The following is a 24,834-nucleotide window of genomic DNA, read 5'->3' on the forward strand; positions in this document are numbered from 1 at the left end:
ATTAATGCCACATTCTTGCCGACAGTTAGTTGCAGCGCCACCAACGGAGTGTTTTGCCCTTATTATCACGATGCACTAATCGGAGGGCTCATAACGACGGCCTGCGATGCAGCAGGCAAAACATTAAACGAAATCGATGCCACCGATATCCTTATCCATCGCTCGCGGTTACCCCTCCCCCCTCCCTTAACGGTCGATCTTTTGGCGAAGGCTCGATCGGGCCAGCCAGTGCTGCCACTATTGAGTGCAAACGACATTTTAGGAGGAGAGTTTAATGACTGCCCCGTCGAAGGAGCCACAGCTGTCGACTCGTAAAAGCAGAAACATTCCACCATTTAGCTGATGCACCTTTCGGGTTTCGCAAATATGCACTGTGGTCAAATATGAACCGTACCTCCTCCTCGCCATCCCTTCATCTGCACCGCGCCATACCTTCTCCAATGCACGTGAGAAGAGCCGAGGACAGATCCCATAATATTTTAACGATCGATTTTAACGACCTGAACCGCTCGTAGCAAAACAGCCCGGATAAGCCTACGGATGGGGGCGTGCCGGGCTATTCGATCGATGAATCAGGACGTTAGTAAGTGCAGTTTACGCTTCAAAGCTGCACTTATGAGTGTGCCTGATCGCTGCGCAGAAACTAGACTGCCCAGAGCTGTGCCTATTTTGTAACGCTTTTATGGCAGACCTTCACTGTCGTCCGATTGCAAGGTACTCATTAATATGGCTACATTTTTGCACTACAAATTACGATCATAGAGAGCTTAGTGGGATGTCTGTTTTATGGCTGCTGCGTGACATCATCAGTTTAATAGAGAGGTTACAGGGTGTGACAGACACCATTTTGTTTGTTATTTTGTCATAAAATAAACTAGAAAGCTTCGAGTTCGGCACACAACCGGGTCGAACGAGCATTCAAGCGCAATTGCAACGCTGGAAGTAAACTTTACCCCGTCAGCTGTAAACAGTATTTATTGCAAAAATGTTTGGTTCCTTTTTTTGCACATTTATTGCGGACACGCTCTTCGTTGCGCTCTTCTTCGCGCTTCAATCGCACTTTGAGAGCCACCATTTTGTTACTAATCTGAATTATAAATACATTTCTGCCTATTCCTGGGCCTCGTTAATGCAACACACCGTAAACGCGGCACCAGCGATCCACCATCAGCCGCCCTCCCTTAGTCCGGGTTTGTGCAGCGGACTGTAACGAAAACCAGCGCACTACGCCATTATTTCTATCTCAAGCGTGTAAAAAGCTCACACAGCTCGGCTAACGGCGGGCTCTGCTTGGCTGGAATTAAATGTATAAAGGAGCTGGAAAAAAGAGGGATTGGCCTGCGGGGTTTGTGCGCGTACTTTGCTCGCAATTGCATTTTTCATCACATCAAACACACACAAACACGCGCATTCCACCCACCCGAAGCCGACATGGCACAACCTGCTCCCGCTCGGAGCGAATGCAAACTTTGCTTCACGTGTAAAAACTGTCTAACCATTTTAGACACATAACATTATCTCCCACTCTCCCCAAAAGCTGGCCCGGGAGGGTGTGACTAATTTTCGCAGGCGCTTTGGTTTTTGTGCAAACCGACTGCTGTTTGGCCAACGAGCCAAACACATTAATTTCGCCCTTTCTCTTTTGGGTTGCCGTATCGCCGTACACATGCCCACAAAGAGCCCACCACGCTGGCTTAGATGGAACGTTCCTTCCTCGGGCACGGTTTCTCGTTCCCACCTTATGCTGGGGTTGTTACATCTTGGCCCGAAACGACCCACCTCGCATATAACGGGGCAACAACGCGTGAGCAATCGCAACTCCACCTTCGGTACATAAGGTTTCGTGAAGTACGCAAGCATTCGTGCTCTAACTGTGATATTAATTATTTCCTCCTGCCCTAGTATTACATCGGCAGAGTCTAAGTCGTACGAACTACGAAAGAGCGAGAGAGGTGTTATGGCACACACCGTACGAAAGAAGATGTCTCTAGGCAGACGTTTTAACGCGATCCATTTCCGGTCGTCGCGCCATTTTGAACCATTTTATTGCATGTTGTTTACTTAGCACAACTGGACAGATTGATTACTTGCGTAGCGTTATTTATCGCTAGTATATGGGATATGTTGTATGCACAAATTCAGTTTTGCTTTCTTTAACGTTTAAATATTGTACTAAGCTACTGAGCTACTAAGCTACTATCCTTTATACAGTGGTATAGCACCAATCTATGTACGGAATAAATAATGATTCACAATCAACCAAATTCAATCATGACTGCGCAAGTAAACGGTCAAAAATGTAGAAAAAAGGCCCACGTCAATAAGATATTCAATCGTTCTTAGACGGCATTGGTATAGATGAGACACGAATTATCAAACATCAAATATAAATCACACAAGTCATTGAGTAAACGTCGGTAATTCCCAACGAATTTACTCACTAGCGAGCGATAAGCGATTAAGGCCGATTAGCTCTTGTTCGGCAGTTATTACACTCAATCGACTTCTTATCTCAATCCAAACGAGCCCCGCTTGCGATACAAAGGTATGGATAATTCAATTGCTCAGGTGAGAAATTGCTTTTCCTAAGGCATTTGCCCCACACCTCGGTTATCGGGGGGTACGTACACGAGCAACCGTTTGTGGTCGATATGGCCGTAAAACAATCCGAAACTGTTGCGATTACGGATATTGGAGTCGACATTTCGCACCGGAGATTTCAGTCCCAAAATCAACCTTCAAGTTTGTAGTCATGCGGTTATATTTGCTGTGCGGTGTTTTTCTAATCGGGCTGCACTCTGCAGCCATTGCGGCGCATCCGAAGGTGCAGCATAGCGAGCGGAAACTGAACACGCTCGATCCGGTCAGCCTGCAGGAAGTGGCAGCGCAGGAGCTACGGTACCGACTGCCGAGCTACATCGTGCCGACGCACTACAAACTGTATCTGGAGACGCAGGTGCACACCGGAAACCGATCGTACAGTGGCAGTGTGGACATACATCTGGACATCCGGCAGCAGGCCAAAACCATCTACGTGCATCAGCGCGGACTGCGCATTACCTCTAACGAGCTGTACGCGTCCAATCCCAACACGAACCTCACGTTTCTGGAAACTCTGCGCTATACCGAGGATGCTGAGCGCGAGTTTGCCGTGTTCGCGATCCGTCGTGCGCTTGCACCGGCCTCGTACGTTTTGCACCTCGATTTCGAGGGTGAGCTGCGCGTCGATGACGATGGCTTTTACCTCAGCTCGTATCTCGATGCGAACGGTACGCGCAAATATGTAGCATCGACGCAGTTCCAGGCGATTAGTGCGCGCGCCGCCTTCCCCTGTCTGGACGAGCCGGCCCTGAAGGCTACGGTGGAGTTGGGGATTAAACATCATCCCAGCTATAAGGCCGTATCGAACATGCCGATCTTTGCCGAAGCCGGGTATGGCGATTGTCGAGTGTTCTGACGTTGCGAGGTGTATTTGTGACAAATAACTTTCGATTGCAATTTCAGTGATCTGGACGGCAACGTTGTTACGTACTTTGAAACTACTCCGCGCATGTCGATCTATCTGTTGGCTTTCCTGGTGTCGGACTTCTTGTACACCGAGAACGAGGCGGCTGCCCAGCGCGTCTATGCTCGCCCCAACGCGATCAACCAAACGCTGTATGCATTAGAAGCAGGCGTTCGCATAATGGACGCGCTGGACGAGCACATCGGTCTACCCTATCGCTCCTACATGCCCAAGGTGGATCAGGTGGCACTTACCCAATTTTCTGCCGGTGCCATGGAAAACTGGGGACTGTGCAAATATCGGTGAGTGTGTGTGTGTGCGGTGAATAATTTCATTTGTCAACGCTACTCTCTGGTAACATTTGCGCCCATTTCCTGCTTGTACAGTGAAGAGGTCCTCCTGTTCGAGCCGGGCGTTACGACGTATCGAGCGCAAACGACCATCACCACAATCATCGCGCACGAGTACGTGCACCAGTGGTTCGGCAACGTTATCACCAACGAGTGGTGGAGCTATCTCTGGCTTAACGAGGGCTTCGCGACGCTGTACGAGTTCCTGGGGGCCGATATGGCTTATCCGGAGCGCCAGTATCGGGACCTGTTCAACGTTCAGGTGGTGCAGCGTGTTCTCATCACAGACGCCGCGGAAAGCACGCGCCCGATGACTTTCAGCCGCGGCGCAACGTTTAATGCCATCCTCAGCCTGTTCGACAACGTGGCGTACTCCAAGGGTGGCTCGGTACTTCAGATGTTCCGGCTGCTGCTGCCGGATGCCGCCTGGCGGCAGATGTTGCGCACGTACGTGCAGGGCAACGAGTTCGGCACGGTCAACACGGATAATTTCGTGGCCGCACTGACGGAAGCGTTCGACGGTGTCGTATCGCTGCCTGAGGGGACCGATGTGGAGCGGTTTGTGCATAGCTGGGTCAATCAAGCCGGCTATCCCGTGCTGGAAGTTCGCCGCTCATACCGTGGAGAGATAATCCTCTCGCAGGACCGATTCTACAGTAACAAGATAGTTAATAATGATTTCACGGTTTGGGTAATACCGTACACGATGATGGAGCAGGGCGATGCGCAGGACGCTCTGCTCGAGTGGCAGTGGATGACTTCGAAAGCGGTACGTGTACCGTCCAGCACACCGAACGACGAGTGGATTTTGGTCAACGTCAACCAGACGGGATTTTATCGCGTCAACTATGATCCCTCGAACTGGTACATGCTGATTCAGACGCTGCTCGAGGACACGGCGGCCATTCCAATGCACAGTCGGGCGCAGCTGATCGACGATTCCTTCCATTTGGCTCGCTCAAATCGGCTCGATCTGGAGATTGCGCTCGAGCTGCTGGGCTACGTGCGCCATGAACGGGAGTATCCTCCCTGGGAAGCGGCCAATCGGGTCCTCGGCTACTTCCACGGTCGAATGCGCGGTCAGCCCGATTACATTCTCTATGAGCTGTTTGTCGACACCTTGATTGGCGATGTGTTTGTAACGCTGGACATCACAACGGTAGCACCGGACGAGAGACTGCTGGAGAAGTATCTCCGACAGGTAATCTCCAGCTGGGCTTGCCGAATGGAAATAGAAAGCTGCCTGACGGCGACCCGCGACGCACTGGAACGGGAAGTGTTCGACGCGGAACCTGTGCACCCGGACGTTTCGGCGGTGGTGTACTGTTACGGTTTGCGAACCGCGCCAACGGTCGCCTTCCAGTATCTGTTCGGCAAGCTGCTGGGTTCGGACAACCGAGGTGAACGGCAACTGCTGATCAATGCACTGGGATGTGCCAACGATACGGAGCAGCTGAGCTCGTACCTGCTGGCTGCCATCGGTGGCGAGCTGCAGGTGAACTTCAACGCCGAGGAACGGCTATCCATTCTACAATCCGTCCTCAGCAGCCGCCAAGGGGTGGACGCGCTGATCGAATTCCTCACCGAGAACTACACGTACGTCGTGAGTCTGCTCGGTCCAAACGCGCTGGCCAATTTGGTGCAATCGATCGCCACTAGCACCAATACGCTCGACGAGGAACAGATGGTAAGCATACAATGGAACGAGGCCGCACACCGCAACTGCAGCATGTTTGAAATGTCTTTAACACCCGCCTTCTTGTACTGTTTTTAGCTGATTGCATTACTAGAGCAATTGAACTCGGTACTTCCTGCTAGTGTCAGTGCAAGCGCTCGCACTACGGCGTCCATCAACCTAGCATGGCCATCCACTCGGGAGGGTCTTTTGCTACGCTACTTCCTGGAGCGTTACAATTTCCAACCTGTACAATCGGACACCGTGCTGCAGCACGACGCGTGATCTATTGAAATTCCCTCTCCATCTAAGAATAAAGCGGTTTGCTCTAGCAAGGCAGAGTGTTTGTCAGACAGATCGTGCAGTGCGTGTTGCTCGAGTCGTAACGTTATCCATACGAATTAGGAGTGTATGCCGACTGGGCGCACGAAGCATCATAGGGCGCGAGCGCGCGAAACGACATTCTGACACGTAGCGGCAGCACCAGTAGCACCGGTCCGCTCTAGATAAAGTGATACTACCCGCTGGGCTGGGGTGCGCTGATTGGGTATCGCGTCTGGAGGAGACATATTTGCACCGGAGCTGTTTATGGCACGTTGTTGTTATTTCTATCTTGCTCCGAACCTTCTTTTTGGTTCCATTTAGGCTTCTCAGGCACACCCCCCGACCAACCACCTAGCACACTGTAAACTAGCGCCTGGTCAACCCAAACACCCAACTGGAACAACTCAGCGCATATCAACTGAGCGTACTGAGCATCCATCGTACCAGCTGTGGCCGTGTCGCTGACGTACTGGGCCGCGCACGCTCGGCACACGGCCACGGGTCAGCCGTGTTGCTGCAAACATACGTGCCCCAGTGTCGTTTTGCTGTTCCGGAAGATTCAACGATGCATGCAAGTGGCGCTCCGTGTGCGGGACTTATCAGCGCGATTATTGCAGCATGTTGATCTGAATTTGACCGAATAACCCTGAAGCCCTTTGTCAGTTGGGACGCGTTTTGCTAAACATAACCTTCGCCGCTGCACACAGTAGGAGTGTGTGTGTGTGACGTAGGGATTACTACCACACAGTCACACTGCCGCACAACAAAGTCACCCTTGAGAAAACGGCATCCTCAGCAGCGCGTTTCAGCAATCAGTTCAGCTCACATAAAGTAGCCGAAGAAAAAAACTACAACATTCTACCAAAGTTGGCGCATTATTTCACAGCTTGAGCCAATCAAAAGCACACACAAACGAGTGTTAATCGATTGGCTCAATCAACCGGAAGCTACTTGTGTGAAGAGCTTTCCATTCATTCCCCAAACGCGTTGCCATATTCAATTTTGAAACCATTATGCACTTTTCATCGCAGCGGACGGTAGGCGGTGGGGCCCCGGTGGCGGCAGCAACACTCGATCCGCTATAAAATCGCACCTTTTATTTGCGCACATATTAACAGTAATTATGCCGTTACATGATTTTCCGACCGAACCGGACGGCTCATTCCAATCGAGCCACGCTGGGAAAAACAAAAAGGCAACAAAAGCAAAATGATAAAAAAGCAAAGAAAATTAAAGACACGGATCACACACGGATCAGAGAGCGAAACTCAGTACTGATCCGGCTGGTACTGGAGGTTATGTACTGTGCTGGTTATGCCGTGTTTATCACTTGGTTGATTTTTTTTTTTTGTTTCGTTCTGTTCCAATGCTTGCCAACGCCGCCGCAGTTCAAGTGCACATCAAAGCGATGATGGCGATCGTAGCCCGAACAACGGTCAGGTTTGGTGGTTAAATTGTATCGCCTGTCCATCCGGGGACAGGGGTATGCCAGGCCGATGCTACCGAGCATACCGGTGTCCCGCATTATTGTGACCATTAATGATGAAGCGAATGTCCCAATCGCGGGCGGGTATTGATTTATAATTAGCTTGCACACAATCGAACCGCAGATATAATTATGATTTATTTGTAATTATTTCCAGTTTTAATTTCAATTTTAATTAAATTGAATTTTATTATTTGCCCACCGCCAACCACCATCGCGGACATGCTCCCAGACTCACATACACGGATATGCACACATTCGTCATAATACGGCCGGAAAAACACATCCATCCATTTGCCGATTTCCCTGCTGAAAATTAGCCCGTTCGAACTCTCGGCGCGGAATCGTTGGGTAAGGGTGAGGTCGATTGTTCGAACCACGTTCGAAATTTCATGTCAATCCCGGCGGAGTGCGCCTACCGTTCGCCGTCCTACGCTACGGTGTTGATTGAGGTGGCGAGTTAACATTTGTCGCACGCGCTTGTCAGCCGTACGCGTACGGCACGCCAAAGCCCGTGTTTGCAGTACGCGAAACCTGGCAAAACACGTGAAGTGTTTATTGGATGCATACATCAACACCTACCGGCCGGAGTTGCACAGTAATTTTCCATGCCCGCACGGGGACGACTACAAATTCAGACCAAGGTGTGAAAAATATGGAAAGTGTGAGTGTGGAGACTAGCTAGACGGGTCCCGATAATGTGCTGCTGGAACACATTTGACTGATATTTGAAATTTTCGCTAGATAGGAGAGAGAGCATGCCAGACTACATACATACACACACAAATTCGATACACGGTCGGTGTATTGATCACTTCATCGATGCTAAAACATCAAAGGGAGACTGCTCGCCTAACGAATTGCATCGGTCAGCACAAAGTATGCTTCTTCTGCCGGAGGTACGATATTGCCGACCAATTCCTAATGAATTCTACCGATTGGCATGTAACCAGTGTAACACTCCAGCTATGCTTGATTATGTTCTTCGCTGATGAATTAATGTAATTATTGTTGCCTTACTTTGTGTCTACATACTTTTTAACGTCGATCAACGGTATAGTTGTATTGCAGCGCGATTTTGTTGCTGTCTAGAATTTGAAGAATATTGTTCGTTCATCCAACGACGCGACATTGAATCCGAATCTTTGTTTGAAAGAATCAATGCTTCCTGCTCGATAGTTATAGTCCGGCTTATAAACAATTTAATACATTGTAAACACACGCAATCGCTAGTTACCAAAATTTCTAAACAGCTCTCTACTGCTCGCAACAAAGTATTTATTTCCATTAATTGGTTTCTTTTTCCACGATTCGTCATTAAATTATTTTGCTTCTGAGCTGGGAGTGTTGTGGGCCCTTCCAGCTCAAAACGCTCCGTCCCTGAAAGGAGCGCAGTCATCATAACAATTATGCTCTCTGTTTGCTTTGCATATACTGCCCGCCACAACATGTCCAACAAGCACATGCCCAAAACGAATTGCGCACTAGCGTAGAACGGGTAATCGTAAATTTTAAGAACAACAAATACCCTATCCTTGCTGGCATGACATTTACGACACCTCACACACACACACACACTCCACCGCGTTTGGTTTGACGAGTTGACACTTCCTGTGCACACACATTCCTTGGGAAGAGTGTCTTGGGCGTCTTCGGGCAGGACAAAACGCACAGACGAGCATTAATAGAAAAACGTTGCGCATAGTGTTGCGCCACTAAATCGATTACACATTTTCTCCGCACACACACGCAACATTGTAAGAGCCTGTGTACACGCGGCCGTACAGATCTCGCTGGGCAAACCAAGAGACAAGTACCCGCGAGGCAAGGACACGCCCGAAGGAGATTAACGATATTTCGTTCTGGGCGTTGTTCCCGGTGCCCTGGAAGTGGAACGCGCGTTTCGCGTAAGTGTTTAAATGGTTTGCAGCTGTGGGAACCGAACCAGCAACGAACCAGCAGCGGCAAGGGAGAGAGAGAAAGCCGAAGAAAAGGGAACCGGGGGTAAAGTGTCGAAATGATTGTTTCTTCGCGGGTGACAATTCTTGTGCGCACAGCTTAGACTGTAAACATTCAAATTTGTACTTCCAGCGCACAAGTGCCATTCACGAATGGGGTGCTGCAAACGAACAGCTCTACATTGTTGCAATCATAAATTTCAATACGTTTCCTGTCGGCCGAGCAGTGCTTATAATATAATAAGTTGCAGCAAAACATAACAAAGTGTTTAATTTAGCAGAGCTAGCCGTGACCCGTTCTCCCGCCAGTGCCGGCCAAGAGGTTTTATTTATTTGATTTAAGTTTTCTTTTTTCTTGTTGGTTTTACCTCCAACGCCAGCCAAAATCAAAACAAAGAGAGCTGACACATTTTTGGATCGCGTTGTTTGGCGATTTAGTAAACGTGGAGCGAAAATTCGACCACCGAAAATGGTAGAGCTTGCGCGAAAAAACAACACGAACTGGCTCCATCACTCGAAACGTCATCCTTTAATACATTTTGCATAAATTTGTGACAGTCCATCTGTACAGGGAACAAAAACGTTCGCCACCCCCGTCCCACACATTCAATATCGCACACCAACTCTTCCGATCGAAACGGAATCAAAATCATCAAACGACTGTTTTGTTTCACGCTAACCATTCTTGCTCGCCGTATCGCAGCCATACTGGGGAATCGGAAATGCAACGTTCAAGGCACATGATGACACCCTTGGCAAGTGCACGCTCCGACACCAACTCCCCCAAATAATGCCACCCCGGTCTCTCTCCCTCTCTGTGTTGGCCATGTACCAGTGAGTGCAAATGGGCACCGATTACGATGGACAAGCGAAGCAGTACCCTCCCTCCATGGGTGGCCAATTTCCTTGTGCCGATGCTGTTTCCCCACGCCAAACACCGCGGCAATGGATAGCAAATCGCTGGGCAGAGGAAAACCAGCCGTCGATCGTCGAATATGTAAATTTACTTTGCCGAATCGTATTTGCTGCTACTGCTGCTGCTGTTCTGTGCTCTTCGTTTCATACCTTCATTCTTTCCAACTCTTTTTGCTTTTTTTGGCTTGCGCTACGTGCTAACAACAATCCATTTCCTTTCCATACGGCATTCGGAACGGAAAGAAAAACAAAACCGCCACGGCATTCTGGGGTAGTTCAAACGGTTCAAACGGTGCAATTCCACCCGGAAGTAAATCCATTCACAGAATCGAAATTGAACATCCGCCGACAGGTATGGTGGTGGTAACTCACTCATACGTACACACGGCCGCCTACCCATCGGCCTCGAGCGGTTTGGCATAACATATCGTTCACGCAATGGTAAGGTGGAAGAGAATAACACGTTTTCGTACAATGTGCATGTTTTGTTTCCTTTTTTTTACCCCCATGGGAGTGTTTTTCTGTTGCATTTTTTTTTCTTTTTTGATAACTTTTTTGCTTTCCGTCATCTTTTTTTTGCATATTGTTTTTGATTGTCTCTCTGTTTCTTCTGTTGGGGAAGGGTTCGTTTTTAATTGATGGATTTAAAAACCGTTTCAAGGGGTTTTACTGCCATTTGCGGGACAGCTATGTCGCGAATTGATGACAAGTTGGAATTATGTTTGACACAGTGTTTGTACACATTTTTTCATACATTTTCAACAGCTGCTAAATGGTGTAATAGTAATAGTAATAATAATAATAACAATATTCAAGCTGTAAGATTTTGTTTTCCTGTACTGCAGTCAACTCAGTTGGTTTTATGAGCGATACATTTTGAATTAACTACTTTTATTTATTGTTCTTTGGATTAACAAGCGTAGTTGATGCCTAAGCAGGGTTTAATCATCAGCAATGGATTGATGTACTTTTGTGTCATATGGGGCGTACACCCTGGACGGAACATGTTGTTCTTTCGCCCGATACGACGACTTTACTACGGGACCACACCCAAACAGTTGAACTGAATTAGTAAAAATATACCTCTCATCCGCATTGTTTTCTTTTTTCTTCGAATTGACTGGTTAAATATTGTTTGTTAAGATGGGTTGTTGTTTCGTCACACAAAAAATAACTCAAATAACTCAATAAATCAAAAAACTTTTGATTGTTAGCAGAGGATTGAATGCAACAAATTAAGTATATTGTTTAACTCATTAAACTTTTTGTAATCAGTACGTATTGCCCATGCCGTATTGGTACGTTAAACAGTCATTTCAAATCAATTTGTCACACTGCTAACTCACCTCCCAATTCGAACATTCACACCTTGTTGTGTTTATAGGCGCTAATGGCAGCGCGCAGGTTCTTGTAGAGGCAACCACAGCTCGATTTGGTGCATCGCACCAAATGCATCCCTTGGCGGTACAATATTTGGTTTTGCCACTTTGCAACTCGCGCACTCATACCCGAAGCAACATCATCATCCTTGTCCACACTCACCCTTATCACTCCATTACTCCTAACTTTCCAATGCGCGGCCCAAACTGCCCCGGGACACAAGTTCGCGACCACGCTGGATGCAATGCGTTCGATTAGCACTTTTTCTGTCCGACCGCGAACGACTGTCTGAATTGTAGTCCAAAATGAACATCACTACGCTGCCTCTCCTCCGTGGAGTGTGTGACGCCGTCCCATCCCCAGTGCAAAACCCACTAATGACCAGCGACCTCCTCCCTGCGTTTGCTCACCGTGCAAGTGTCGATAACTGTCACTCCACTGTCTCTGCTCCTCCCATCAGGAACCCGTCAGGTTGATCGGCGTGAGGGGAGGACGTCGCAAGGGTCAAACAAAAAGGGAACGGAAAAAGCGGTAATTTGCAGCGCCATTGTAGGGTCCGCGGTCTCGGCACAAATTTCGTGCGGCCGAAGATCTCATTAGGCTTTTTTGCTCGAGGAGAACATTGTTTAGCAGCGGATCTAATTAATTTGGAAATAAACTGCATTTGTACTTTACCCGCAAGGCCGGGGGCACGGGGAAACGCGCGGCATTGTTGCATTTACGCTGGACTTGATGCACTGAGGCAAGAGAAAGGTTGACCGAACCGGCGCGCCCGACCGATCAATTGTATCTTCAATGTAGAAGGCAATGCCAACCGATAAATCATTGCCAACGTGTTTTTGTGTCCCTCGCCTACCATATTCTTTTGTACAATTCGGTTGTGCTGAACACGGCAAGCACTTTAGAGGTCAAGCCTTCGCGTGGAGTTAGTGGGTATGTAGCCGGTTCCTCGATTGAGCCGTAAGCAACGTTTTATCACAGTCTTCGCAGGTTAATTCGGCAAGCGGTAGCCATCAGCATAAAGCATCCACGATAAGTACGATTCACATTTAGTGATTTATCAAAGAAAAAAAAAAAGATGTACTCCTTTACACTGTATTCCCGAAGTTGGATGCAATGTTTACTGTGGGAGGGGGAATTTATTACCATGCAATATTTTCTCCCGATGCACCTTGCCGAGGCTATAACGGAAAGCGAAAGAATCATTTCCTCCTTGATTGCGCTCTTGCCGCGAAACTGTATTAATTGTTACCGGCTTTATCCTTTTAACACCTACCAGCGTTGGTATCGATGATTAATCAGTGTGTAGAAACGCCCGAAAATGGGCGGATTGCAAGTGTAAAGCTTTTTCCAACGTTACGTGAAGCAATGGGTAGAACACGATAATTAAACATCAACAGTTTGTGGAAAAAAAAACTATAGCCTGATTTGAGTTGTATGGCAGATATTGTGGCCGTGTACACAATTTCCCTTCCAAAGTTTGACATGCTCTACAAAATGGAAGGTCACTCTATGAAATAGAGACATTTCTGTAGCGATCTACACTTTCTACATGCGCTTGACATTTGAGTTTGTAAACTCTGATGTTCCCAGGCCGTACTCGCACCAGCACGATAGAGGTTTAACTTCCATCACGTGAGGATGAATAATTCATAATGTGGCGCACTTGTGTGTCACCCGACACCCGCCTGCCTGCCTGATCCAGATTCTTGCTTGTTCCAGCTTTATTAGCATTACGGCTTCGATTGCACGCGCTCCAATCGCAAACAGCAACAGAAGATAAATCATCAAACAATGTGGACACACACCACCAGCTTCAGCTTGATCCTCGCACACTTTATCCCGCTTTTTAAATTGACCCAAACCCTTGGCCTGCTCTTGCGACCCTACTACGAGGCCAACCCGGGGAAGAATCTCTCGGTGCCGAAGAATCGTGCAGCAGTTTTCGTCCTCACCTCTTGGATAAACACAAACACTCACACACGTTCTAAGGGAAAACGATGAAACCCCTGAACCGGTCCAGTTTTGGTGCTGAAGCACCCTTTCAGCCTTAGCCACCGCCCACCCGGCAAAAGAGTTCAATGAAACATTCATGTGTTGCCGTCCGTGACTGAGCGACTTTTTCTTATGCTACCGGGGCCCCAGCTACCAGCCTGGTAATCATCGGAGGAAGCGGAAGTAAGTAGCCGGCAGCCCGCTTCTCAAACAGCCGGCACCATAAATTGTTCTGCTAAAGCGATCTGCACATGCGAACACTTCATAGACGCGCGATCGTGTGCTACTGGGAGGGCGGCGTGCTACTGCGCTTGATCAACAGCATTGGTAACATTGGCCGAGGACGAAGGGGAGCAGTTCCGCGTTCTGAGATTAATGTGGTGCAGTGCTCCCCGCGCGTATGTAAATCTCGCACTAATGGTAAGTAAAGAAACGCTGCTGCAAGGGTCACATCTCCGAAACGGTCGAGCTGCAATGGTACGATGGTTACCAAACAACTGTGCCCCGAGTTCTGCGCCCCCCCTCCCCCCCATGTAAACGTTAATAATAAAATAGAATGAAATATTAATTTCATTACCAGTAGCCCGAAAATGATGGTGTGGTGTGAAAATTATACGACGAGCTTTCTTAATTAGTTTAATTTTAATTAAGTGCTCACTAGTGCACTCGCCCTGCCGTTGATGATGGGTAAAAGGGGAGGCGGTGAAAAAAAGAGGCTCGGCCCAACGCTGGAAGCTCGCCTCAGCTGTGTTCAACGTGGAAGGTTCAACGCGTTCATAAAGAACAACGCAACACAAGCGCATCCACGGCAACTCGGCATCCATGGAGCATAGCCTTCTCCGACGCCAGGGAAATGCTTCGAGGCGATGCGTTTTACCTACACTCGGCGAGGTGGCAGAGAGGTGGCAGCTGAAATGATCGTATTGGTAGCCTGGAAGCCTGTAATTTCTCGTTGATTGCACCGCTTGCTACAGAGCGAATGCTTGGACGTTTGCTGCACTTACGCTCCAATAAGAGTGGGAAGCGGGACTGAGCCCTGAAGGGGAAAGTCGGTTAAAATGGTGTATAGGCGTATTGTTCGGTTTGTTATTGTTGAAATTACAACATGGTGGATCGATTCCCAACACCGCACAGCAAATGTCTCAAGTTTGGATGTTTTTTTTTTTATTGCATTGGCAGAGAGGAACGTATTTGATGTCTAAAATCAACTACATATAACTTGGTTTGTAAGTTATGTGCATGATGACAAATTTGATAGATAACTTACAAACCGTTATTTTCAAACCATTCTCAAAGCAATACTTCATAACCATCGCACTGTAAATTTTGGACCGTTTCTTTATTTAACCAGACACTCTAACAGTGCCTGATGTTGTGCACGATATTTACATTTGTTTGTTGCTTGTTTTACAACCCCAAAGCCTGTTGTGCCGAGCCGAAAAATAAGCCGACAGGCTCTCGGCAGTCTTTTGATCGCAGCAAACCGCACTCACAGAGAACCTTGCGCACACCACCAGACAGTGCGTTCGGTGGTATCTCTGGTGGACGTTCATCTCCATCAGCCAATGCTCACCGGTCCATATCTTGCACGATGCAGCTGAATGCAAATCATTTCGGCTTGCTCCTCGAGACAGCTGTGGCATCCCCTCGGTGGGATGGCGCCCTGGCAACTCTTTATTCGTCCTCGTGTCATGGCCTTTTGTTCTGTGCGATTTTTCATCGCTCGTCTATCATCTCCGTACGATTACTTCCAGCAACGGTTGATGTATGCATCACGAATGGCAGTGCGGCAGATAAAATGTGCTATACCCACCTCTTGAACCGAGGCCACATACAACCCACACGCTCCCGAAGGAATCTCCGAAACGTACTTGAGAGTTTCGGCAGTCTGGACCAGGAGCTGAGCGGTTGCTTGCTTCCCAAAGAAGTGGCGTACCTCTCGATGCAGCGAAGGTACACACTAACCTTGTTCGTTCTTCGGTCGACCACATTTAGGAAATTGTTTTGCCGAATCCCAGTGCAGCACAGTAGCAAGGGCAGCTGCCCTCAACACACTGGGAGGCGAGCGTTATATGTACCGTGTCTTTTCCTCCTCCGGCTCGACAATTGCCCCAAAGCTGCCGGAGCTGCCGAAGGCCAGACGGGACCGCAAGTGTGAGCATTAAGCAGCGCTCAGATGAGAACTTTCTTTGCACTACATGCTTTATGACAGCTCCAGCACGGTACAAAACGACGAGTGGAGCGCAGCGAGAATGAAGAATGTGTGTTCCGTTTGTTTGGTCGCTTGTTTATGTGTCCCCACGGGGGCTGCAGAAATCGACTGTGCCGAGCCGGAAAATTGCCGGTGCGGAACGGACCCGTTTCGTCTTTTCTGATGAGTGATTAACATTGTGCCTTGTTGCATTCTATTCCGGAAAGGAGCAACACGAGGGAGAATTGCTACCTACAATCGCCTCACTAAAGCACATACACAGCGAGCCGCCGTCAATCCGGATGTCCGAATTCGAGCCAAATGATAGCACCAGCCTCATCTAAACATGCTCCTTTCTACTCGTTCCTTTTTGGTATCCGTACCTTTTTAGATACACTGTCCAACTACTGCTACTGTTAAGATTTACGACCCAAGATAGCAACACAAACTTGGAAGAAAGGAGAGCCCGGACGAGGAAACCTCCGTTTTTATGGATTCGGTTACGCCGGTGGCGAGAGCTTAATGTTTCAAAATCTGCACTGTCCTGTGCTGTACGGAAAGGACTTTCCACCGCCGAGTGCGAACGAAGCAGATCCAGTTTCTCAGTAGTGGTTTGATCCTGTGTGTGCCCGTCACACCGAACACGGGTACAATTAATACACGCTTGGGTGCAATTTAATTAACTTGTCCAAACAGTACGCTCTACAACCGCTGTATTATGTTTCACCTGTACTGTGAGTTGCATACTTTTTTCCAGGAACTGTTTTTACGGATCAAAAATGCACAGTCTTGCAAAAATGGCTGTTTTCTATTTGCGTCCTTTACAATAAATCATAAATAAATAATTAATTAATAAATAATAAGGATACTCGGAGCAAAATCGTCATAGGGTCAATATTTGCAAATTTACATGTTTAAAGCCTCTTGTAGAATTATTAGAACAGTCTAGAAAACTGTCTTATCAAATAAAGTATACACATCCAGACACATGAGACACTTGTTATTATCTTTGTTGTCTTTTTACCATTACCATTTGGCAATAGTTACGGTAATAATTGTGACCATCTTCTTCTCATTTGGCGTTTGCTTTAACCATCAATGGGATTGACTATCAACGATTTGTTTATTTACTCAAAGAAGGATAGTTTAAAGTAAGATATGACGGACAAGTTGTTATAATCTTTTCAAGCCCAAGTAAACAACGCTAAGGTGCTTTTCAACATTGTTCAATCGTAGCAAAACATTTGCTCTCGCCAATATTAACATTCGTCTATATTACCCGGGTTCGTCGTGCTTCAGAATTTTTGGATTCTGAATCTATTCAAATTAAATTATTTTGAAATTGCTTTGAATGGATTTCGATCTTGAGTTATAATAAATGAGAAATTTTCAAGCAATCTATACACATTATTGACAACTAAATTCGCATTATTGTTGCAAGTGAAAACAAAAACAAATTGATAAACTCTATTGAGCAAATGTATCAGCTTAGAGGAGTCAATTGTTTAGTTACGAATGAACAATGTTCAGAAACGCATAAATATTTCAGTTGGACGCCAATTCTTTACTTACAGTTGAACAACGTTCTAAAGCAGCTTTACATAATTTACTTGGGCTCGAAACCGGTGTAAGTGATTGACAACTGATCTGACGGGATGGGCCGATTACCATTTGGCTTCACATCATATAATTAAGGCAACTTGCAATTTTGTCTGACATTTTTTGAAACTGATTTTGTTTGTAAACGAGTGCAGTTCATTTTGTACCAAGAATCTAGAGTTAAAGCACCGATTTTTGTTGAATTATTATTCAACGATTTTGAAGATAATTAATGATTTATCAAAAGAGCAAAATTATTCACATGACCATTATGCCCCATGTTTCCTTATGAGCCCAGCGTGTTCCATGATTGAAGACTGCACCACCAACAGGCAAACAGTTAGGGGCCCGTTCGCTAATCATTACTGTGCGTTTGAAAATCGCTTCGGTAACCGGATCTAACACTTGCTTCACTCCATCTTTCTTGAGGAACCACCACCACCGCCATCTTCATCATCATCATCATGATTCTCTTCTCTCAAAGTAACGACAAACTGGTTCGTTTTGCGTTGTGTCATCAAACGATACAGTTAATTTCAGAAGACATCGCATTCACGTAGGTTTGTGTGCGTTTGCACCTTCTGCCAAATACCGGCATCTTCTTGTATCCCTAACATGGCCAACGTTATTTGCCACGACGACCATGCCAGCCATTCCGCAGCTCATTTCCACTTAACACTGTCTTACCGGTCTCGGCCGGCCGGTCGGTCGTGCCCGCATGACGGGGCTGCAGCCGCAATTGGGATTTGTCTAGACGCGCTACGCGTGAAATTCCATTTACAAAGCTCACACCATCAGTCGCTCCATCGCAACGATCCGCCACAGGTGCATCACCATCACCAGGTTTAACGGTGGTGTGGCTTTGTTGCAACCAGCAAGCAAACAAATCAGTGCGCATCCAGGGGCCCGGTTTGCAGCAGCTCGGTGCAAGAAAAATCAATCAAACACCAAACGGGACGGTTGGGAATGTATTGCAGCTCATCTCCCAACATCAATCATCTCATGCAGTTGGTTTTATTGGGATGCAACTCGGCTTCGTGAATGCAAATGGCCGCTGCTCACTCAAACGCCTCCAGAACACTCAAACACGTTTGTTTGATAAAGAAAGATCGCCATCACCACAGACACACACGCACCGGTTTATTCTGGTTCGTTTAATGGAGTTGACAATGATCGAACGCAACAAATGTACCGTCGAACGGTTTTTCCTTCCCATACCCATCATGATCGGGGGCTCGTGCGTTTTACGCACTGGGACACACAATCGCATTGTTACAACAAATGTTGCAATGTTAATCATGTTGTAGGAAGAAAACCTGTCCCCTGTGCGGCACGAAAACTGCGGCATTATTTTCAACCGGCAATTATGGGCTAGAAAAAGAAAAAGGGGGAGAATGCCTTCAATTTCCACCGAAGCTAGCCGATGCGGAAACAAGAAACACGAGTCTCCTGTTCGTGTTCCCTGTTGCCCCTACGGGTGAGACAACTTCCAGCTCAAACTAAGCTGGATGCAACCCATTTTTAAAACAACCAAAGGAAATAGATTGTGCGAGCTTCAAGCCACGATTTTCTGCTTGTCCTGCGTACGGCAACCCTTTTGCGCCATCTGCCCCAGGCTGACATCCCCGCACACGATCGGCTACAATGTAGAGAAAAATCAGGCTCACAATCAAAAAAGCTGGATGAGGCAGGAGATTTATTTTATTTTATTAGTAGTATTGCAATCGGGTTTTTTGTTTTACTCACTCATTTTCTCACCCATCGTGATCCGCCGGATCCCCCCACCGCCAGCTTTTGGGGGCAGAACGGTTGACAGACAGCGAGGAATATTGATTCCTGAAAATCAAGTACTTCCACCATTCGTGACCTCTTCGCTCTCCTTGCCTGTATCATTTGATCATTGCACTGCACACGCATCGTTCTCCCCCTACATCACTGTACCTACCCAAACCTCGTGCCTGCACCCCTTCTCGACACTCCACCGATTAAAAAAGGAAACCAACTTCCCGGAGGAGAACGAGGGAACCTCGCGCGTGCCCCCATGATGCAGTTGCATGTTGGGGTTGAGTGACAGTGACATTGACATGAATTGGTGTTATTTCCCCCGGTCCCTGCCGACCTGCCCAGCCCGCAAGGCCCCGAGGAAAGGAGCGCCCTTGTTCCTCCCCCACTCCCAGTGCTTGCTTGGATAAAGAGTTTTGTCCAGGCCCTGGGCGGCCAGTTTTACATCGGCCTCCGAGATTCTTCCTTTTTTCGTACTGTGCGATTGTAGTCGTGTTCTTGTTCGAGGTCCCTTCCTCCCCTTCACACTCTTTACGCTCGCCTTATCTCCATACGGCCACGAGAGCGCGCCGAATTCGCCGCTGTTACCGCTGATCCCCTTTGACGGGTCATCGCAACAACCGCCCGGGGAGCAACAAAAAAAGCAAATACGAGCAAAAAAGTAAATTGTTTATTTTGATCCGTAATGAACTGGTCTGATGGGGCCCATGTAAATTGTTTGCAAATTAGCCATCAAGCGCACTGTCATAACGCTCTCTTTTTCACTCTCGTATTCCCATTGAGCACTCCTTTCTTATTGGAAGTAAAATCAAGCGTTCGAGATTTTCTTTGCGATCAATTTTCATTTAAAAATAATCGCGTATTGCATTTAATGCAAAGAATGCATGCCGAACATTTCCACGCGCAACACATCGAAGCGAGCGCATTATGTCGCAAAAGTAGCGTCGTGCTTTTCACCCCAGCACCCGTTTGATCTTCGTGATCTCCAATCATCACATCGCACAGCGAAACGATTAACACCCTTTTTTGCCCTTTCGGTGGTCAAAGGCGAGGGGGGGGGGGCGGAAGGACGTGTGTTTGAGGCAGTTTCCCATGGCGGACACGCTCTCGGTGTTTGTACCTTTGTACAAACACAGCGCTCGTATCCGCCGAGTATCAGCGCAAAGAAACATCGGTTTTGCAAATATTTTATCGTTCTGCTTATGTCCACCACCGGGTCCCCCTGCTTACACACCCGGTGTATAATGCAACAGTATTTGCGCTGGTATCTGTCGTCTAGAAAAATGCTCAACAGGGCGACAAAGGTGCGCGAAAAGCCGCTGCTCCCACCGCCGCCGCCGCGATATGCATGCGACAAACATGAGTCTCGCGCGCGCCTCAGCTCAATGCCCACAATTGTGTGGCGGTCGCCTTAAGAACGGGGCATTTTATACGTTTTCGTACAAATGCCACCAGCGGCAGACAGATAGGAGAATTATGTACTCGAAGCGATTTGGGACAATTTCGATCGGTTGGTGAATGTGGCGATAAATAACAATATTGTCCAATTGCCATACCGACATTATTTCTGTGTGTGTGTGTGCTTGTGATGTTAACTGTGTTACATCTCGAAAAAGGGAAGCCGGTAGTACCTCATGTCCAATGGCTTAGAAATACACTTAGCCTAGCGCACAAGGATAAGGTCAAAGAAAGCAAACGCCCACAAGATTTAAGCGTCCGAGCGCGGTAAGGTGAGAAAAAGGTGACGCATTGTGTTCGCCGATATTTATAACATGCAGCCTGCAATGTGGTCTATAGCAGATTGCATCGGGCAAGAACATACATCATTCCATAAAGTATGAGCTATAAATGCACATTTTTCAAATGACGTCCTATTTGCTTGCAAAGAACTACATGTTGGGTTCAGTTGATTTAAGATGCTTTAATGTCGGCTGTAACATAACGTGTTAGCAAATATTCAAACGTACAGTGCGAAGCACTAAATGTTTGCTACAACACTGTTGTACCGCTTTGAAATATATTATTTCCTTTTTTTAATTATATTTACTTACCAGGTAGGAGATTTACAGGTTCTGGTGAAACGCACGAGTGAGTAGCTGAAAAGGAGAGTAAATAAATAAAAAAAAGATTAACATCAATCAACTGATTACAATGCAAATGTTAACATGTCGCAAAACCACGTGTTATAAACCCAAAAATCGTACGCAAAACGCATCGTTCAAGAAACGTTTAAACATCCGTGAAAGAAGAACAGAACGCCCGCAACAACAGACGTGTGGTGAAGCTAGGAGAGGTGAAGTGGGTAACCGGGTGCTGAAACTACAAGAAGGCTCGCCGAAAACGGTTACCCCTTTCCTGCATCTCGCTGCAGTTTGCACACAGCCTGGCTGCACAACACCCGGCCGTGGTCACGACCGATTGTTCACCTCAGAGCTCTCACACACACCCACCTTTTATCCTGGCCATACCCGCGTACACCCCTGAAAACCCCACCCCAGCCGGCCGTTCAATACAACCCCGACGCGAAACTTTATTTTTACATCTACCATTTACGTGTCCGTGTAACGGGAGACGAGACGCGAGGCCCGAACACGCCAGCAAAGGAGCAAGCCAGCACAGTTGGCACTAGCTTCGGGTTGCAACTATTTACCCAAAGAATGTTATTTACTTTTCATCATCCACCCAAGCGGCACAATCGTCGCGAGTCATTCGGCGCGTCGCAATGAATTGATCTTCACGAGTAAACGCGTTTGTGTAAGTAGTGTTTTTTTATACAAACACACAGACACACACACTGTAATTTGTAAAAAAAACCACGCGTACACAATGAGTGCACCGTATCACACAACTACATCCATGGGTTGTTGCAGTTTTTACACGTGCATTTTGTCCAATGCACTGTTCAACCCCACTGTGTTGGTATAAGTGTGCATGTGTGTGGCTGGTTGAAAAGTAGAAAGAGGATGCGGGAGGGGCAAGCGATGCAGTTCCGTCCATTTTCCGCCACTTGGCATGAACTCAGGAAGTGCTCTATATTTAGTCTCGCGACGATTCGAGTCGCGATTACCTTTTACAGTGGCAAACCGGCTCACCATTAGCTGACCAATAACACCACCAACCGCACCATCGCATCGGTCCTTGGCTACAATCATCCAACACACGCATCTTTCTTCTTTTTCTTCTTCTTCTTTTTTTGCTCCAGAATGCCGTGCTACAAAGACAAAGACCGAAAACTGCAGCCTGTGCAGCCGGCACATTCTTATCAGCTTGTCTCGCGCGCCCTTCTTACCGGTGCATTGGTACCCGCCTGCGTCACTTGCCCCGCCCATGCTTGGACCTTCAGATTCTCCCCCGAACTGCAGCAATGAACACCAGATACTACACCCCGCCCGACCATCGACCGCCACCCGTCCGATTGGGAAGGTGAGCCGCGATCACGAAACCAGCACGCGCCGCCACCCAAACCCGAGCTACATTTTATCTTCCCCTAGCAGCCGGTCTCAGGCCACACCACACACCACAATGTTTGCGCCGCGCGACAACCTCCACGGCATCATCGATTCTTCGCGCGCGCGCGCGCGCTCACGCTCACGCTGGTAACCCAATGCCGCGGGAACGGGGGAGAGCTGCCCCACCACACGGCCACTTCCCGGCCGCATAGTGCACCGATTCATTCTGCACGTTAAACAATTACGCAAGTGTAGTGTAGTAGCTGCAGTAGCTTCTATCAATAGGATTCTTTGCGCGTCCCTTCCTCCGACTCTCGCGAAGGGTGATTGCGCAGGGAATTCGCTTCTTCTTTTCCTCTTGATTGACCTTCAAACTCGAACTAGGGAACGGTGAAAACGGGGGAAATTGGTGGTGGAAATTTAACAATTTTATTTATTTAAAAAAAAACTCAACCCTCCGACGAAAGTTTGTGCCCACATTACTGTTCCAAAGTGATTGTGATCATCTTACGGACCGCCGGCCAGCCACTGAGTTGGAAAATTAGCTAGTCACATGGCGCCCGCCCAGATCCAGAAGGGCAGAACGATTGGCAGTGGGGGAAAGGGAGAACGCGCCCCGGCCAAGAATCATACACGCGCCGCACAATTTACGCCTTTCTCGCCGCTGCGAGCTGGTGTTGGTGCACGCGCCATTTAGCTGCAGCGTTGCACATTCCACCCTTCCCTCCCGGCCCCGTTGGCTCTATCGGCTCCAACGGCGAGCTAACGATGGGTTGCCTCCCGTCCGGTTGATTGCATCATCACTTCTCGTACGCTCGGATCTCTCGAACTGGCGGTGCAGGCGGGAGCGGGAGCAGGGCAGTACAGTTGTAAAAGTGGCTGCAAAATAAAATGCGGCACACACGGACACCGCTCGGACCCGGTTGTGGCCACCGGACAGGCCAGTGCGAACAAGTGCTTCCGTAAGTGCAATTTATGATTCAATCGGCTTCACCCGGGGGCCCGAGTGTGATCGACTGTGACATTACACAGGGTACACACACGCGTGAAATGTGTTTCTTTTCACTCACCTCCCAGTAGGGGACGGTACTAGGCGAACCATCATCGTCTACTGTCACAATCCTGTGGCTGTGTGTGTGTGCGCACGATTCTCCAGACAGAGATTGAGGTACATGGGGAAGGAGGAAGCAGGAATGTGAGAACAAATCGTCTTTCTTTACAGTGGGACATTGAGGGTGGGAAGAGGCGAGAGGGATAGGGACCACGGGATGCAATAGAACGGGGATGGGTGGCTTGTTTTGCTTTTACATTCTCCCATAACAACGCCCTCTCCTTCCCTGGGGCCACCAGGCAGCGTGCAAAGAAAACAAACAGACACACACCCGCACCCGAGCTGCAGAACCAACAATTGCAAGTTTGCATCGGCACTTCTTGCCGGCGTTTTGTTTTTCTACATTCCGCAGCTCTGCTCCCAGTGCAGGAAATGGAATCTAACCACTAATATTGCAAATGTATTGCCACTCACATCGAGCCCCACACCATCACACCCATACACGGGAACCAATCATACCGCCCCTCCCTCCTGGGGTGTGTGCGGAGGGTTCGATTTCTAATTTTATGCACATTTTCTTCACGAACTGCAAACGGGCAAGGCGACGAGGGGGCTAGGCAAAAGCGGACTGGCAAAGGGATGGAGACGATCCGTCAAGAGTGTGGTCCGTCCGATCAGCATCCGATGATGATGATGATGATGATGATGATGATTTTCAACCCTTATATCAAGCACGGTAAAGGTAGCGATCGTCACCAAAACCCCACTGCGTCATTGGCACGGCGGGCAATGCAGGCCGGAGCAGCAACGAGGCAATGAGACGACAAGTGCATCTCCCACTTGAAGCTGCGCTGTGTGCAAGTGTAAATTAATTTACCTTCTCCCCCGCCCCCGCCCACCACCACCCACACGCCAACAAAAACGGCGGAACAAACGAGACACCGCACCAGACGTGTGGTCACGCCTGGTGCGGCGGCAGGAGACTCAATCTGGTTGAAGTGGATGATTTATGGCTGGGAAAGTAGCCGCGCGTTCGAAGGGAGATGGGTGCCTGGTCGCACTGGTCTCGCGTTACTGATGAGTGTGCGTTTGGTTCGGGTTTTTTGTTGGTGGTGTTGTTGTTGTTGGTGCTTTTTACAGCATTGACGGAATGCCTTCTCTGGCTTTTTTACTC

At 48.1% G+C, this 24,834-nt stretch overlaps 2 protein-coding genes across 10 annotated transcripts in view; one reads left to right on the forward strand and one right to left on the reverse strand.

The window, feature by feature from the left end:
• Positions 1-24,834, reverse strand: part of LOC1270904 (uncharacterized) — a 90,044-nt gene that overhangs the window by 23,163 nt on the left and 42,047 nt on the right. For all 9 annotated transcript variants that reach the window (XM_061649168.1, XM_061649164.1, XM_061649166.1 and 6 more), the window contains one exon: positions 21,212-21,256. In XM_061649168.1, the coding sequence (XP_061505152.1) occupies positions 21,212-21,256 (45 nt within the window). The remainder of the gene's footprint in view (positions 1-21,211; positions 21,257-24,834) is intronic.
• On the forward strand, positions 2,121-5,885 carry LOC11175624 (aminopeptidase N-like). Its single transcript, XM_003436651.2, has 4 exons — positions 2,121-3,432; positions 3,505-3,807; positions 3,892-5,542; positions 5,630-5,885. Exons 1-4 carry the CDS (start codon positions 2,753-2,755, stop codon positions 5,813-5,815), a joined length of 2,820 nt encoding a protein of 939 aa, XP_003436699.2. The 5' UTR covers positions 2,121-2,752; the 3' UTR covers positions 5,816-5,885.

This window comes from Anopheles gambiae, chromosome 2 (genome assembly GCF_943734735.2).
Source record: "Anopheles gambiae chromosome 2, idAnoGambNW_F1_1, whole genome shotgun sequence".
Taxonomy (NCBI): domain Eukaryota; kingdom Metazoa; phylum Arthropoda; class Insecta; order Diptera; family Culicidae; genus Anopheles; species Anopheles gambiae.